General features: G+C 46.9%; 1 protein-coding gene and 1 long non-coding RNA gene across 5 annotated transcripts; one reads left to right on the forward strand and one right to left on the reverse strand.

Annotated features, from left to right (window-relative positions):
- Window positions 1–3,271: 3,271 nt before the first annotated feature.
- Window positions 3,272–17,006, reverse strand: LOC120323409 (serine/threonine-protein kinase PAK 3-like). 3 transcript variants are annotated; one of them, XM_039382038.1, is made up of 12 exons: window positions 11,839–12,740; window positions 10,411–10,448; window positions 9,857–9,982; window positions 9,064–9,241; window positions 8,665–8,728; window positions 7,808–7,856; window positions 7,200–7,312; window positions 6,525–6,642; window positions 5,849–5,948; window positions 5,357–5,553; window positions 4,747–4,884; window positions 3,272–4,036 (listed from the first exon to the last, which is right to left on the reverse strand). In XM_039382038.1, exons 1-12 carry the CDS (start codon window positions 11,945–11,947, stop codon window positions 3,887–3,889), a joined length of 1,380 nt encoding a protein of 459 aa, XP_039237972.1. In that variant the 5' UTR covers window positions 11,948–12,740; the 3' UTR covers window positions 3,272–3,886. The 3 variants fall into 3 exon arrangements, with proteins under 3 accessions (XP_039237972.1, XP_039237971.1, XP_039237973.1); XM_039382037.1 differs by having other exon boundaries at window positions 10,399–10,448; XM_039382039.1 differs by lacking the exons at window positions 10,411–10,448; window positions 11,839–12,740 and adding an exon at window positions 16,060–17,006.
- On the forward strand, window positions 12,765–17,012 carry LOC113993509. Of its 2 annotated transcripts, XR_005563803.1 has the most exons (4): window positions 12,765–13,017; window positions 13,132–13,285; window positions 13,563–14,734; window positions 16,582–17,012. It is a non-coding gene; the product is annotated as an uncharacterized LOC113993509 (long non-coding RNA). The 2 variants fall into 2 exon arrangements; XR_003542655.2 differs by having other exon boundaries at window positions 13,132–14,734.
- Window positions 17,013–18,095: the final 1,083 nt, after the last annotated feature.

The raw sequence follows: 18,095 nt of genomic DNA on the forward strand, positions 1-18,095 counted from the left end.
CTCAAGCGGGTGCATTTTACAACATCAGCAACAGAACAGCAGTTACACCACTCCAGTCTCCCTGCAATGCATGCCCATGTTTGCAGGCCACATCTGCCTGAATTGTGGCCTGGATTGTGGCCTGGATCCCACCTGCAGAGCAAGACCTACCAATTATCAACACAGCAGTTGGCAATGTTGCCAAATCTCACAGTTTTACCACAAACACCATGGATTTGCTCCCTCTCATCTCCAGGAGACTTGGCATTTAATTTTTATGAGAAGTAGTTGGGTGGCTAGTTATCATCACATGCAGCAAAAGGCATTCACTCCTGGGAATTGCTCCCGCAATTCCCACCCGTGAAGTTTCAGCTTTCTTTAAAACCCTCACCTCTTCTGAGCACTTAGCTGCAGAAAGGCACTTGCAAGTGGCGTGTTTACACTTAATGAAAGGAAACACGGGGGTTTCCTTTGCCAGACAAAGTCCCCGCTCTCATTGTCTGGTGCCTTAGCCGATGATTCTCCAACAGCAAGGCTGCATGGCTTCTGAAGGCTGGGAGTGCAGCAACACTGCCCCCAAAGCTGGGAAAACGGGAGCACATCAATTCTTCAGAGGAAGTACTCTGCAAGCACTGTTTTGGCATGCACTTTCTCCCCTGAAGATCACAGGGCATCCTGGTAAGGCTGACCTGAAATGACTGTGCAAATGCTGGACCAGTTGACCACACTAGCTACAATCTCTTGCCTTCCGAGGTCCTTGGGTGGCTGAGTGGAAAGAGCGGGCAGCCATTTATTGCTGATCAGCAATTGCTATGCCCAAAAAAGAAGTCTGTTTTGGAGGTGGTATTCTTACGCGTGAAGGTGCTGTTTGGGAAACATGATGCCCTGTGCAGCAAGACCTGTCTTTATTCTATACTGCTTTATTCTATGCTGTAATACATTCCTTTTTATCTGATTTTTTTCCGTGCTGAAGGACAGGTGACTATATATATATTTTACATTTTCCTGATGCTCTGACTAAATGTCATTTCCCCTCCTGAAGACAGATTCCTTACAGTCAACACCTGCCAGCCAGAAGGAGAAGCAGTGTTTGATTTTTTTGAAATGCAGCTGGAATTTTCTTCTCTTGCTTTCTTCTTATAAAACCAGGCAGTCTCCTGCTATATTTCAGAATAAGCAGAGGCTGCAGCATCAGTTGAAATGAAGATGATGATGAGTCTGGAGCATCTCTCTTCTGAGGAGAGACTGTGGGAGCTGGGCCTGTTTAGTCTCGAGAAGACCGAGAGGGGTCTCATTTATGCATATAAAAATCTCAAAGGTGGGTGCCTAGAGGATGGTGTGTGATTCTGCACAGGACAGGAAGCGATGGCCATAAACTAAACCACAAAAGTTTCACTCCAACATGAGGGAGAAGTTCTTTATGTTGAGGGTGGCAGAGCACAGGAGCAGGCTGCCCAAGGAGGTGGTGGAGTCTCCCTGTCTGGAGACATCAAAACCCACCAGGACATGTTCCTGTGTAGTCTGCTCTGGGGGACCCTGTCTTGGCAGAGGGGTTGGACCGGAGAATCTCCCGAGGTCCTGTATAACGCTAAAAATTCAGTGATTCTGTGTGAAGGCAGCAAGCATCTCTGGGGAAGGAGTTTCAGGTATGTTCTTGCCTAAACGCTGACAGTGTCCATTGCTTTTTGAGAACACAGTGTTGTCCGGCGGGGCAGTGGGCGGGATACCGGGATGCCTTAGGCCCAGCCTGAGGGAGCCGGGACTCCTTCAGGAAGGGCTTCTCCTTTGCTGTCGATGCCTTGTGTGCTGGCCTCAGGCAGCAGCGGGAATTTCTGCCCTGGCCCAGGTCCCTGCTGGCCCAGGCAGAGCCAGCGGGAGAGCCAGCTCCAGGCTGTGCCCAGCTCCTGTGCCCGGTCCTTGTCCGAAGGCCATTTGTTTCACAGGCTACTCTGAAGTGAAAAGCAGGTTGGGAACTCGATCAAAGAAACAAACAAACCAACCAAAACAGAAACACAAACACAAACACCAACCAACCAACCAAAACAGACAAAAAGGCTTCAGAGGTGGAAGTGACAGCGGAATTTGCCTAAATAGTTTGATTTCAGTTCCCCCTCAACTGCTGGGAAGGGTTTATCATCAGATAGATGTATGTGTGCATCAGGCACAGCATTGCCAGCTGGTGGAGGGAGGTGATTGTCCTGCTCCCCTCTGTGCTGGTGTGGCCTCAGCTTGTGGGTGACCAATAGAAGGGAGATATAAAGTTCTTGGCGAGTGTCCAAAGGAGGCCCAGGAGGAGGGTGAGGGGCCTTGAGGGGAAGCCTTAGGAGGAGCCGCTGAGGTCCCTTGGCTTGTTCGGCCTGGGGAAGAGAAGCCTGAGGGGAGACCTCATTGTGGTCTACAAGTTCCTCGTGAGGGGAAGCAGAGGGGCAGGCACTGATCTCTGTGGTGACCAGTGAGAGGTCCCGAGGGAATGACATGAAGCTGTGTCAGGGCAGGTTTAGGCTGGATATCAGGCAAAGGTTCTTCCCCCCGAGGGTGATTGGGCACTGGAACAGACTCCCCAGGGAAGTGGTCACAGCCCCAATTGTGACAGAGTTCAAGAAGCATTTGAACTACACTCTCAGGCACATGGTGTGATTCTTGGGGCTGTCCTGTGGGGGGCCAGGAGTTGGACTCGATCCTTGTGGGTCCCTTCCAACTTGGGATATTGTACAACTCTCTGATCCTGTGAAATCATTAATGCTAGGGAATGCCTTATATCTTTTTTGTTCTAACTAGTAGGCCAAAAAACTGAGCACAGTGAAATTAAGAAGGACCAAGTTTAAAAATAGTAAGTGGACTTCTCAGTGCAGTGTGTGCATAACTGAATTACATGAATCACGGGTGTGTTGATGGTGATTTTTATGATACCAAGATTGTAAATCTCATTTGAAGAAAAGGTGACAGAATAGTTGGACTCGTTGAAGAATCACGTGCTGGTGAAGTGTTGTGGTTTAAGTTACCAGCTGGGCTGGTAAGTAAGCACCACACAGCCGCTTGCTCCCCCCCATCCCCATCCCCATCCCCATCCCCATCCCCCTCCCCAGTGGAACAGGGAGGAAAATCAGAAGTAGAACTCGTATGTTGAGATAAGAACAGTTTAATAATTGAAACAGAGTAAAATCCAACATGAATACGAATAGTAATACTAACACTAATACTAATACAAACACTAATAGTAATACTAATGCAAATCCTAATTGTAACAGTAGTAAAACGGAGAAAGAGATGAAACCCAAGCAAAACTCGTATGTTGAGATAAGAACAGTTTAATAATTGAAACAGAGTAAAATCCAATATGAATACAAATAGTAATACTAACACTAATACTAATACAAACTCTAATGGTGATACTAATGCAAATCCTAATTGTAACAGTAGTAAAACGGAGAAAGAGATGAAACCCAAGCAAAACTCGTATGTTGAGATAAGAACAGTTTAATAATTGAAACAGAGTAAAATCCAATATGAATACAAATAGTAATACTAACACTAATACAAACACTAATAGTGATACTAATGCAAATCCTAATTGTAACAGTAGTAAAACGGAGAAAGAGATGAAACCCAAGCAAAACTCGTATGTTGAGATAAGAACAGTTTAATAATTGAAACAGAGTAAAATCCAATATGAATACAAATAGTAATACTAACACTAATACTAATACAAACTCTAATAGTGATACTAATGCAAATCCTAATTGTAACAGTAGTAAAACGGAGAAAGAGATGAAACCCAAGCAAAACAAGCAATGTACAATGCAGTTGCTCACCACCTGCTGGTGGTGATGCCCTGTGCCCTAATCGACTCCTAAGCGCCCCCTCCTCTGTGGAACTCCCCCAGGGTATTCACTGGGGTGAGGCTCCTTCAGTTTTGTTCTGAGTTCCACCCATCGATGGAACTGGAGGAAGGCATGCCAAAACCCTTCCTCTGTCTGCTGGCCTCCCTCAGCTGGTTTGCTGCATTGATCACAGTTGTGAGGCCGGAGAGGGGCATGGCTGAGAGTAAAAATGGATGCTGCCCAAAGGAAAAGAAAAGAAATGGACCATTACTTTCCAACCTCAGTTCCTCACGAGCTCAAGCAGTGTTCCTCGGGTTACCAGAGATGTGCAGAAATAGGACTGAGGGGACCATCTGCACCTCTGTCTTCATGTCCAGGACCTCGTTATGACAGGCAGACGTGGCCCATAATCCTATTAACCCCTTTCTCAAGCTCGATGGGATATTTGCCCTGCCAGGGCTGTGGGAATGCTGCTTGCTGTCCCAGGGCTTAGGTCCTTTCAGGAAACTCTAAATACTTACTTAGGTTCCTGTTTCCTAAAGACATGGGCTATTCTAGAAGTCAAAAAAGATGAGGAGCATAAGCTGCTCTTCAGGAAACTCAAGGTCACCAAGAAATGTTTATCACCAAGAAAGGATTTGGGCTCACGGGGAGCTGCCCCCAGCCCCTTCCTTCCCACAGCCAAGTTCTTGGACCACTTGGCAGGCACTGATTTTATTGGGTTCCTCCACCACCAGCACCATTTCAGGGCTCTGTTCCTGGCATTAGGAACCAGACAAAACTGAACAGCTCCCTTAGATCCAAATCAGGGCCACCAAAATGATCAGAGGACAGAGCACTTCTGGGGATTAATACGAGGCGGGGGCACCTGATGCCTTGGAGTTTAGCAGACGAGAACACCGATGCATGGGACAGTTGTGTCACTGGCAGCCACTCTGCATTTTACCTGCAGAAGTTCCTCAGCAGACCATCGACTGTCCTCGTCTGCCTGCAAGCAGCGGTTCAGAAAGTCCTGCAATGCAGGGGACAGGTTTTCGCGGCTTTGCAGCTCCGGTATCCCCTTTGAAATGATGAGCTGCATGGCCTGGAGGAAAAGGAAACACGGGACTTTACCTCTTTCTTTCATCTCCCTAACTGCTCCCACAGACCCCATTTTTGATGCTCCATCTTCCAGTGGCAGTTTCTTCCCAGGCAGAGGGTTCAAAATGATTTTTTGACACCAAGAAAAAGGCCCCAGTGCAGCCCCAGGTCTTCCAACATCCAAATGATCTTGCCTTGATAGCTGATTTCATTGGCTGACCAAGTTAGGAGGAACTCCATCAGCAAAAGCACCTTTTGCTTCTCTGAGGATGGACTTTACAGGCTTTACAGGTTATTTTCAAGAGTGACGCAACTAAAGCTATAGAGGATGTGGATGTGCTCTGGGGCCCTTTTTTTGTTGCCTTGGCCTTGGTTGAACTTGTTCAAGCTGGTGGGAATGGTATTTTTTCTCAATGGAGGCAAAACATGGGACAGATGAGAAAGACAGTGGTTATCTGGTAGTATTTGCACCTTACCCTGCGAGGAAGCTCCCAAAAATAAGGAGGTTCTCCTTCCAGCATTTCTATCACTGTGATGCCCAGTGCCCAAATATCCACTTTGGGTCCGTATTCCTCTTTAGTTAGATATTCGGGGGCCATCCAGTGAACTGTGCCAACGACTGAGCTTCGTTTGCTCTGCTCAGGTGTGATGCGAGCAGCGAGACCAAAATCAGCTGAGGACAAAAGCCAGTATCATGAAAGCCAGCCTGAATCATGAAGCCAAGTGCAAGAATTGCCCACTAGAAGCCTGAGGAGGCTGAATCCAGCAGGAAAAGCGGCCATGCTCTGTTTCCTCAGGGCTGTAGCCAAGGACACCTTGTTCCTCTCTGCACGTTGCAAGTGTGCTCTCAGCTTGTAGCAGTGCTCCCTGCACTCCCACAGGCACCGCTTTTTGGGAACTGGCAGGCAGTCTCCAGCAGCCCCACGCGCCGCATCCCGGGAACAGCACGGCTGAGCAAGAACACCTACCCAACTTGACGGATCCATCCATTCCAAGCAGAATGTTATCGCCTTTGAGATCCCTGTGGATCACTTGGTGGCAATGGAGGAAGGCCAGTGCTTGCAGGCACTGAGAGAGAAAAAAGAAACAGGAGAGTAAAAATGAATGACCCAATTTCCTCACCCAACAAAGGCAATGGCTTTAAAGATTTCAGTTCTAGGTGAACGGTGAGGACTGGCAGACCATGGTGGTGTCAAGAGGAAGAGCTTGCTGCTGCCTCCGCACTAGTAAACCCCTACCTTTCTAAGGGAAGGCACAGATGGAAAGAGAAACGGCAATTGTTGTCACACACCATTTTGGGTGGAATTCTGTCCCTTAAACTGAGGACTGCAACAAATGAGTTTCTGTTTTTCTTTGCTGTTAGTATAAAATTCTGCCACCAGCATGTTTGCACTTACAGGTAGGGAATGCAGTAGAGACAGGGTTCAGGCAAACAATTTGGCAAAGTCGCGAATAGTAAATAAAATAAGAAAAAAGAGAGAGGGTACAGCAAGAGTTGTACTGGCAGGCCATTCACTGAAGATGCTCTTTCTTCAAAAGCAACACGGAAACAAAGCTCTAACCATGAAATCACTCCTGTTCTTGCTGCTTGTTTAGAAGTCCCAGCCTGCCCAAACAACTGGAAGCACCAGTGGCATCCCTTACCTCTCGAGAGACAGCTGCCATCATTCCTTCACTCATGCTTATTTCCTTAACAACAGCACTTAAGGAGCCTCCGTCTAGGTATTCCATCACTATCCACAGTTTATCTCCAACCAGGTAGCTGAAAGAAGAAAACAATGGCTGGGAGAATGTGCATAGCTAAATTACCCTACCTAAATACTGAAGTCGATTTCTGTTCTTGGAAGAGTTGGGAATGAACACGGAATAAAATGCAGAGACATTCCTCCTAGGCTATACACTCCTTGGAACCTGTGTAGTCTAAGTGAGAAAGGCACATCCATGAAAACTGAGATGTCTCAGATGGCAAGGGAGTGAAAAACGCAGGGAAATAATCCCTATGATGCTTTATCAGCAGTTGTCATAAGAGACAGAAAATATGATTAACTTAAAAAGACTCCCCAAACAAACAGCAAAACCGACCTGGTAGTAATGAACTTCCAGGCTGTTGTTTTAGGAAGATAGGGATGACTTGAAACAATGCATGCCAGAAAAGATGAATGCAGACAAAATGCACTCTCCTCCCATACATTGTATAGGAATAGATAAAAAATAATACTAGAAAGCTGACTTCTCTGCCAGAGACCAAAGGGGGTTCTTTTAACCTTTGGCTTGCAGTCTGTAAAGGAACAGTCACATGATCATACCCAAACTACTTACCTGTCTAAATAGTTAACAATATTTGGATGCTTGTTGTCCCTCATGACAATGAGCTCATCGACAATTCGTTCCTTTTTGAGCTGTTTTTGGAGACACACTTGCTTTATGGCCACCTAAAATGACATTGAAAACCATTAACTTGGGAAGTCTCTTGCACAAGATCAGACCAAAATTTGATTTTGCAACTCTAAAGAACACTCTTGAACGCAGTTTAGATTTGTAATTGTTTCCTGGATTGAGAAAGAAAGAACATGCTCTCTGGCATTTTCTGGGTATGCTCCGGGTTAGGATCAGGGCTTAGGGCTTTTGATCCCTCACAGACCTCTATCCAAGCCCAGTTCCAAAGCCCAGCACTGCATGGGGGATGAGAAACTCCCCAGAAGATCCAGAGGTATTTGCTGACAGCCAGAAATGCGATTTCAGAAGTCTGAAGCTGTAGCCCCTAAGAGCTGTCCCAAATGGATTTGGTAGGCTGGCATTAGTCTGCGCTTCAGAGGAACAGCCTTTGCAGGAACGATCTGCTGGGGACCCAAAGCTCCAGCCACAGCTCTCCTCAGAATGGAAAGCACTTCAGAGCTGCAAAATCTGCTGGGCATGTTGACACTTACCTCTCCTCCTGTGGCAGTGTCGGTCGCTGCATAGACTGTTCCGAAAGCCCTAGAAAGAAAACAGCAGCGAAGAAAAGAATGAAAGCCAGCCCAGACAGGAGATGTCTGCTGCCTGGAGTGTTTCTAAATCACCTGGCTCCATGTATGCTTCAGCCAAGAGCAGAGCAGCCTACCGGCCCTGTGCCATGCAGGGTATCCAAGAGAAAACTTGGGTGCAACATGAAGGGCTGGAGAAAATCTCAAGTGTACAGCCCAGATTAACTTAATTCAGACCCCTCCCTAAGGTGGGGGAGCATGTCCACAAAAACTGGAAAGGAATATATTTCCTTCTTTTTCCATTTGGCCTTGCTGAGTGCTCAGACCTCTAACTGCTTTGTTCTCAGATCCCTCCTTTGAAGGTCTCTGCCAATCTCAGGCAACACCCTATTCTGAGAAGCCTGAACACATGTGAGGAAAGGATCTAGAAATGGCTTTCTCCAGCCTGTAAGGAAACCAGTCTCCAGCCACCTTTGAGGTCATTTGCCATCATCAGGATGCATTTTCCTCTCAACTGCCTTGACACTGGGTCTATTACTGAATTAGGTTTTACTACTTCTGCTACAAAAGAAAGTTTCTTTTTTATCTCTGTTTTCCATTTTTAAATGATGTGGTTATACTGCTGACCACTGACTATTGTTTTCCGCATGCAGTTGTCTTTGTCGATGGCATCTTGCCAGAGTTCTAAATTGGGATCAGCACTGAGAGGCAGAAGGATCTAAACACAGTGTCTGAACATGCTTGGAGCCTGTCTGACTTCCCGCCTGACCTTGCACCAGCAAAATACCTGGCTTTGTGGAAGGAACTGTGATCAGACTTACCCACTGGCAATTTTTTCCCATTCAACGTACTTCTTCATAGGATCTCCCACACTCACAATGCTCCCTGAAAAAAACAAATGAAAGATGGTCACTTCAGGATGACGATACCAGCCTCCAGCAGGTCAGAACTGCAGCTCCTCTGCCTGGGGCTGTGAGCTGAAGTCAGTTGGGTAACAACAACAACAATAACAACAAGAAGAAGAGAGGCAGATCTGTAGTCCAGATGGCTTCCACAAAGACTGGTTTTCTACAGTCCTTTGAAGAGTTACATTGACAGGAAACTGGGAGAAAGAGGGAGAAACATTCTGAGGAGACAGAAAAGAACAGGTAGCAAGGCAAGTGTTTGTTGTCTAGGAACATTAGCACTGCCCTATGAGGCAAGAAATGCAGAAGACATACTCAATTTCTCGAGGCTGTCCTCCTCTACCGTCTTTTGCTGCTCGTTGGTGCTGCTGCAGGAACTGCTGGAAGTGCTCATGTAGGTGATCTCAGGTGTGGGAGTGTTGTCTTTGTCAGCGGCTTCCAGTGCAGCAGCTTCCAGGGCAGTGGAAGATTTTGTTCCAGAACATGTATTGGTCTGTGACAAGAAATCAGTTTGCGTCAGAAAGGAGGCTTGCAGAGATATTTCTCATCAGTATTTCAAGCTTTAGGGAACAGCCATTAAGTTCCAGCCCTTCTCAGAGAGCGACCTCCTCTTGCCATGGCCGAGCTGCGTAGGACTCTTCTCACCCAACTTTGGTCATGTAAAAGTTATGGGTGTAGTTTAAAGTGTCCATTTAGCCCCTTAAATAGTGCGTGGAGGAGGGCAGGGACCTGCACGGGACAGTTTCTCCCAGGTATCCACATGCAGCAAGGCTGTGAACTGTGCCTTTGGAGCGCTCGCTCCGCTGGTGACAGGGAGGCTGCGCAGACACTGCAGGCTAAGTGTCTCCCCATTTACAGACACAAGGCTACCTCTCATCCCATACAGAGAGAAACTCGTGGGCCCTGTCAGAATGCCAGGAAAACGATGACTGAACTTGAAAGTTCAGAACCCATTTTCCAGGTGTCAGTGGCTGGGGGGAGGAAACACTTTGTTATGGTAGGATTCCAGCCCTCAGGATTTTCAGCCATGAGGGGCAAGTGCTGTCTGGTCTGAAACAGGCAGCTCTGAATTACAGTAATGAGAGTGCTAGGCAAAGCTGGCTCTTACAGAGTTTGGCTGTTCAGGCTCCGGTGCAACAACAGGTGGAGCTTCGTTGTTGTCTTCCTCCTCTGTATCCTCATAAAGGGAAGGAAGAGAAGGAGCCTGAGGAGGGTCAGCTCGAGGTAGTTTCCTCTGTGGACAGACAGCAGCGTGAGCAACAGGGAGTCACATATCATTTAGAACCTTATTTCTATGCAGCTATCTATCCAGCTGTACTAAGGAGAAATCATAACCTTTGATAGCAAGGGGATTCTAAGTTGCTCCAGCTAAGTTCAAGGGGGCTAATTAGACAGCAGTGCATCTTGTTGTGAACTGCTGTTGTTCCCCCATGGCTAAAAGCAGCAAGAAACTTTCTGTCTGCAAAACCAGACTGTCATCTACTTAAAAGGCCTCCAAGAGACAAATAAAAACCAGCCAGGGAACCCTTTTCTTCTGATGCAAAGACACTGAGAAGACTTTCTTTCTGCCTGGAGGGCTGGCAGTCGATTGCAACAAGCGAAGTCAGGGCTAGCTACACAAGTCTGAAAGGCTAGGAATGTCAGGATTACTTTGCCGCTCACCGAAGGACGGCCTCTTCTGTTTCTAAACACATATTTTCCTGCAATGGGGAAAGGAAAATGAAGCAGATGTTAGAAAACTGGCTGTCGTGGGGAATCCCATGGAAAAAGTCAACCCAAATGGAGAGCATTTTTCTTTCACAACATCCCTTCAGTAGCACAGTTCTTTCACACAGGGAGCAAGAGAAGAGCACAATATAGCAGGTTGTTGTTTTGCTACAGCTTCTTGGGCCGAGTTTTCTGCCCTGTTTTGCCAGGGCAGTTTCTATTTTTCTTATTCTAAATCAAATAAAGAGAAACTCGGTCAAGAAAAGGCACATTGTCCTTTGACAGTCATTGATTTCTTCTGCCCAAGAGCTAAAACAGCTCTCATCTCCTTGCCTCGCCTCGCCTTGCCTCACCTGGCCCCACCTTGCCCTGCCCTGCCTTTCTCCACCCCTTACCCCACCCCTTACCCCACCCCTTGCCCCACCCCTTACCCCACCCCTTGCCCCATCCCTCATCTCCACCCTCGCCCTGCACCCTGCCCCGCCCCTGCTCCTCCCCTTCCACCTCCCCCTCCCAGTCATTGATTTCTTGTACCCAAGAGCTAAAACAACTCTCCTCTCCTCTCCTCTCCTCGCCTCGCCTCGCCTCGCCCCGCCTCACCCCGCCCCCTTACCCGCCCCTTGCCCCGCCCCCTCACATCTCCTATTGCCCCGCCCCCTTACCCGCCCCTTTGCCCCGCCCCCTTACCCGCCACTTACTCTGCCCCCTCACCCCCTTGCCCCACCCCCTGCCCTACCCACTGCCCCACCCCTCCCCCTCCCCCTCCCCCTCCCCCTCTCTTTCTTCTTTTCCTTTTTCTTTTCCTGTTTCTCTTCCTTTCTCTTCTTTGCTTTTCTTTTCCCCAATAAAGCTGCCCCCAACTTCCCCTTAGCCATGACACTTCTCTTCTGACACAGCACACAAACAGCTCCCAAGTTTGGGACCACACACTGCTTCAACTTTGCATTTCATCACCAAAGCAAGAGCTATTTGAGCAAACATTGTGGCAGGTCACACTGCCCAACCTATGAATGATGGAATTTAGGGAAAAACTGGAGAGAACTGCACAGTCTTTAGAGGGACTTCTGAGGAGCTCTGCCAATCTGCATTTGGGAAGTTGTATTGGCTGAAGCAGCAACTGAGGAAATTACAGACTCTGCTGCCACGGACTAACCCGTGTAGGGCACAGAACCCTGTGGGTTCAATTGCAAATGCTGCCCACACCCCCTTGAATGGCTGGAGACACCCCCTTTGGAGCTGATGCCCCTGACATGAGCTTTACCAAAATCATGGTATCTGTGGGGCATTTTGGTTTCAAAGGCAATGCAGTCACTAAGGGGCAGCATAAACAACACTTCGATCCAAAAGCCAGGTTGGCTGCACCTGGAGAAAACCTCTACTTACTTGCTAGATGGGTCAGCAGCCCGGGTTTGTCTGGGTGGGAACAAAAAGCATAGGCCATAGGAAAAACCCGGCGAAAGGCGGCACAGACTCGCCGGAACACTTTAGCCATGCTGGGCAAGAATTCCACAGCCTGTGCACGCCAAGGAAGAAAAGGACACCCCGGGTGTCCAAGTGCAGCCTGCTGGAGGTGAGTGCCTCGATGAGGAGCACCCTCCCGCTACGAGCACGCCAAACACACTGTGCACACGGAGGCTCCCGTGCACGAGGACAACGGTCCGTGCACCAGCACAACACTCCGTGCATGAGGACAACGGTCCGTGCACCAGGACAACACTCCATGCACCAGGACAACGGTCCGTGCACCAGGACAACGGTTCCAGTGACATCACAACAGCAGCTGCTCTAGCTTTGCTTGCAGATGTATGCAGAGCCCCTGAATGTTCTCTACAGCTAATGCCAAAAAAATGTTGGAAAATTCTCCTCTGTCACTGGAAGCCTGTCCCACTGCCCTGGAATGCCCTGTACATGGAAAGCCCAAGACTGTGGGTTTAGAAGAGCCAAAAACCACAGCCTCACAGATCTGCCCCAAGATCCCACACTACCTGTAGGATGACTTGCAGACATTTCATCCCCATGAAAATCAGGTGCAATTGGTCTCTGTCAAAATCTAGAGCTAAAAGCAGGACCCAGCTTGAAAAAGAAAAGAAAGGAATGTCAATGGAAGGAAAGAAAGGGCACAAAACTCCTCTGGAAATGAGCTCTGCCCTTCCATGGAATAAGGATTTGAGGCTTAGCTTGTTTTCCTGGTGATTTAGTGCAGACATCAAGGGACTATCCTCTGGTGGTGGACAACAGAGTGTCCTTTAGAAGCTTTATCCTGGGCTTGTAGTGCTTAGTAAGGCAAACACATTTGGTGCAGTGGTCGCTGGTGTGTGATTCAAAGGCACACCCTGATACAATTGATTTCCAGCTTCCCAGGGAACACTGCGTGGTAACAAATCTGCCTTTCAGCTCTCCAACTGCTTACACTGGGGTGTACCACAGCTGCTGAGGAGGTCTCTTTGTTGAGCTCCTGTAGCTCTGCAGGTTCTCTGCTGTAAATATTACAGAACGCAGGGACTCGGAAAACAAGCTGAGAGTGCCCAAGGCTTGGAGGAAATCTTGGGCTCCACCTTACAGGTGAGGATGTCATTTGAAAACTGATGCACTTGCTGAAAGCCCCAGGTCTACACTGAAATTCTGTGGATGAAAAGTTGCTTTACTTATCCCGTATTAATTGTCCCTTCTTATCAGTGTGCTGCTGCAGTGCTCTGACAGCTCAAAGAAGCCTTTTGGTCCTATGTCACACCCCTGGGAGCTTCCCTGTGCACATCCGTGAGCCACAGAGGTCAGGCCGTAATGGGCGTAAAGAAAGAGAGACGGACAGAAAAGCAAGTTCAAAGAGAAGGTGGGAGCACTTAGAAGGTGGGAGGAGGAGGAAACCAATGAGCCAAAATGGGCAAGTCCCATCAAAAAAGGGAGTTATGAGGCAGAGACCAAATAGATCAGGTGGTGGACAGGCCACAGGAAGGCAGGCTTAGGAACACAGAAAACACACGAGCGTTCCAAAGTTCAGAAGCATCATTCCACCCTCGTCCTCCTCTCACTTTTAAACCAGTCAAGGCCAGACTGCAAAGAGCAAGACCTGTGAGATGTAACTTGCTGCTTCCGTTTTCTTTCTTCAGGAAATCTCTTTTCTATTTCAAGCCCCTGAAAGTCCTGAAGAGGAGAGAGGAGGCGACAGGCAAACAGTGCTCATATTATCAGTTCACACACTTTAACCTGGCGCTGCCAAGCCCACCATATCCCCAGGTGCCTCATCTACATGTCTTTTAAATGCCTCCAGGGAAGGCGACCCTACCAGTGCCCTCTCCAGCCTGTTCTTGAAACTCAATCAAAATAAATTAAAAAGAAAAAGTTTACTCGCAGGGAGTGTGCCACTTTCTACTCTTACAGCAGACTGTAGAATCGTCCTCACCACAGACAAGTGTACCCAGTCAGGACTTCCAGCTGGAATGAAAAAGCCCCAGAACTCTCAAACTTCAAAGCCCAGAGTTCTGCTGCTCCCAATCCTTCCTTCTCTGAGAATCCCAAATGATGATTTCATGATGGCTGAGCCCGATGGCCTCCAACCATCACAGCACCCACCAGTCCTTCTCTGTTCACAAACAACAGGTCTAATGGGTGCCTTCCCTCATTCTGCCTTTGTGCTTTGAAAAGTTCTCACGTATTTGTTGGCTCCAGTCTTTCTTGGAGCACTGCCTGGGGTGGCTTCATTCCCTTCCCCATGTGAAACAGACCGTAACTTGCTCAGACTGTTCCTCCATCTTTTGTGGAAGAATAAAAGTTGGCATATGTTTCCATCAGTGGAGTGCCTGATGGAAAAAGAAGGGGAAAAAGATTAAGAAGTTCAAATGCTCAAGAAATGAAGAAGAGAGAAAAAGCTGAAGTAAAGAGAAAAAAAGGAAGTAGCAGAAACTGGATCGGAGAGGATTGGATTTAGAGACAATAAGGTCCAAACCTTGTGATCTTATGTGCAAATCGCACCACAGGAACATTGCAAAACCAGGGCCCAGACTTTGGTCCCCACAGACCTTAAGCCACCTCTGGTCTGAGGTGCGATATTGGAAACGTATTAAGATGGAAATAAGTACTGTTTTTCTTCACAAAACTGTCCTAAATCTGTCCGGAGAGATCAAATCTTGTGTCTCTGTGATCAGATGTAAGCTCCACAACCAAAACCACAAAAGAACCTGTCCATTTGTTTTTAAGAATACACCTGAATTTAGCAAGTAATTCTGGAGATCACAAACAGTATCTCTGAAGATTTACAGATTTGTTAATTTAAAATAAAAATGTAAGTACAAAATTAGTCCTGTTCTTTATGGCTACATGATAGATGGTATTGCATTTAGTCTAAAATTAATAAGCAGGTTTATAGTCACATGCCTTTTGAAATGTTCACTGCAGCAATCTAGAGTTCTAAAAGTGAGAGAGGCTTTATTCTACACCTCGAGAACCTTTGGTGGGGTTTTGCTTTGCTGCACTTATCTACAAGTTGGGAATTAGGATCCCTTTTGCAGTACATTCTGTCTTTGCAAAACCAGCACATTTTAATTTTCGAAAGACCCTCACAGTGAAGGGTGGAAAGCCTGACATTAGTTTCTTCTAAAAGACAAGGCAGGCAAAGGTAGAGGTTAGAAGCAGGTCCTTGAGCTCGTAAATGTCAAATTTGCCAAGACCTTAATAAAATCCTGTAAATACAAAATATATGGTAAACATTAGGAATGGGATAAGAAAAGAGCAACCTATGAAATGCATGAGAAAAAGTTCTGAAAATTTTCTGCCCCTCTCGCAGTCAGGACAAGCAGAGGGAAAAGCAGTGGGAAAAGGTAGAAAAGAAGAAAAAAAGAGAAGGTGTAAAAAAATGGAATCCAATGTAGGAAGGTCAGCCTCACTGACATGCCATTCACACTTAGTTACCCTGCAAGGTGAGGGGACCCACAGGCGCAGCTTTGAGCATATTCCTCCCTTTTGTCCAAAGAATAAGTGCAATTTAAAGACACAAAGGAAATTCATCCCTATATGTACTAGGAAGCATGTCCGACAGCATGAACGTGTCTAAGTCTTTCAAATGAGCACTGGCAGGACATCTTTCTGCTGTTGTGAACTAGCTGGGAAATAAATGCACTAGAAATCTTTCACTAGAAGGTACCAGCCAATTAACTGACACAGGGCTTCATCAAACTTCATGAAGAACGTGCTTTGCAATTTGTATGTTTACTGCAGCAAATTTTCTGCTCTTGCTGGCTGTTTTGTGCTGGCCAAATTACTCACCTAGAAGTCATGGTTTCCCCCGGAGTGATTCTGCTTAGTACAGTTTGAAGTGTGCATCACTGTAGATATTTGATTAGCTTTAGACAAATTTTGCTATAAACATCCATGCCTAAATTCTGTGGTATTTCTGTGCTTGCATAGAGAGATCAGCTTTGGCAGGGGCTTGCGTTCTCTGTGCCGTGGTTCTTGCGAGCAGCGTGTGAGGATTGAATTGTGTTGAGAGAAACAGAACTGCCTTACTGTGCATCTGTGAACCTGCAGATGTGTGTACATAAGTTATACTCAATTATATGTATACATGTGTGTTATGTACATCTATTATATGTATATATAGTGTACACATACCTGCATACGTGTGTACATGTGTTATGCCCTGTTAGCCTATCCTCACTTTTCCATCTGTCCATCTCTGTACATCAGCACAGAGACCACAAGAGAAGCAGCTGTCCTCCCAGTGTGTAGAATTTTCCTCTGGTTTTAGGCAAGAGGAATCTACAGTTAGGATCTTGTGCTGCTAATCAGTGTGCTCCCGAAGGAGCCACGTGAGGAGCCTCATCCCTGTATTGATGGCTGTGAGAAAGCAAACAGGTTGTCACACAAGTGTACAAAGCTCGGTGCTACAATGGCTTCTGTAGCATGAGGGCTTTGTGTCCAAGTATTTTTTCTGCTCCTGTGGAAGTGCCAGTTCTGAAGGACTCTGGAGAATCTGGAAGCAATCTGGCCCTTGTGTTTGAAAATTCATGCAACTTCTAAAGTCCCCACTCTAGGATTGACAAAGAAAGGATGCTTGTGATTCACTATCATTTTCAAAAGAGTCTTGGAGTTACAATTTCCATCATGCTTTTACTCTTCCCTTTTCCTTTCCAGGGGGTCAAGTTGCATGTAGCACTTCAAATGACACAGGCAGGATTTCAGCACCTCAGGGCCACGTCTCTGCTTCTGGAAGCAAAAGATCTTCTATTTCTCACAGGTGAGCAAAGCGACTTTTCCTGGAGAGTGCAAGTGTTGCTAGCGAAGCGATAGACTGCTGTGTAAGGTGTGATGTTGGCCTTTCACCTTCTTCCCCAAGAGTTCCATCACAAAGCATACAAAAGGAGACTGAAGGCTCCAACTTCACAGCACAGCTTCAGATCTCTTAGCACAGCAAGTCATCAGCTCAAGCGGGTGCATTTTACAACATCAGCATCAACAGAACAGCAGTTACACCACTCCAGTCTCCCTGCAATGCATGCCCATGTTTGCAGGCCACATCTGCCTGAATTGTGGCCTGGATTGTGGCCTGGATCCCACCTGCAGAGCAAGACCTACCAGTTATCAACACAGCAGTTGGCAATGTTGCCAAATCTCACAGTTTTACCACAAACACCATGGATTTGCTCCCTCTCATCTCCAGGAGACTTAGCATTTAATTTTTATGAGAAGTAGTTAGGTGGCTAGTTATCATCACATGCAGCAAAAGGCATTCACTCCTGGGAATTGCTCCCACAATTCCCACCCGTGAAGTTTCCACTTTCTTTAAAACCCTCACCTTTTCTGAGCACTTAGCTGCAGAAAGGCACTTGCAAGTGGCGTGTTTACACTTAATGAAAGGAAACACGGGGGTTTCCTTTGCCAGACAAAGTCCCCGCTCTCATTGTCTGGTGCCTTAGCCGATGATTCTCCAACAGCAAGGCTGCATGGCTTCTGAAGGCTGGGAGTGCAGCAACACTGCCCCCAAAGCTGGGAAAACGGGAGCACATCAATTCTTCAGAGGAAGTACTCTGCAAGCACTGTTTTGGCATGCACTTTCTCCCCTGAAGATCACAGGGCATCCTGGTAAGGCTGACCTGAAATGACTGTGCAAATGCTGGACCAGTTGACCACACTAGCTACAATCTCTTGCCTTCCGAGGTCCTTGGGTGGCTGAGTGGAAAGAGCAGGCAGCCATTTATTGCTGATCAGCAATTGCTATGCCCAAAAAAGAAGTCTGTTTTGGAGGTGGTATTCTTACGCGTGAAGGTGCTGTTTGGGAAACATGATGCCCTGTGCAGCAAGACCTGTCTTTATTCTATACTGCTTTATTCTATGCTGTAATACATTCCTTTTTATCTGATTTTTTTCCGTGCTGAAGGACAGGTGACTATATATATATATTTTACATTTTCCTGATGCTCTGACTAAATGTCATTTCCCCTCCTGAAGACAGATTCCTTACAGTCAACACCTGCCAGCCAGAAGGAGAAGCAGTGTTTGATTTTTTTGAAATGCAGCTGGAATTTTCTTCTCTTGCTTTCTTCTTATAAAACCAGGCGGTCTCCTGCTATATTTCAGAATAAGCAGAGGCTGCAGCATCAGTTGAAATGAAGATGATGATGAGTCTGGAGCATCTCTCTTCTGAGGAG

The sequence above is a fragment of the Pipra filicauda genome, unplaced genomic scaffold (genome assembly GCF_003945595.2).
Source record: "Pipra filicauda isolate LSUMZ 115617 unplaced genomic scaffold, ASM394559v2 scaffold252_size1811890_pilon, whole genome shotgun sequence".
NCBI classification, from domain to species: Eukaryota; Metazoa; Chordata; class Aves; order Passeriformes; family Pipridae; genus Pipra; species Pipra filicauda.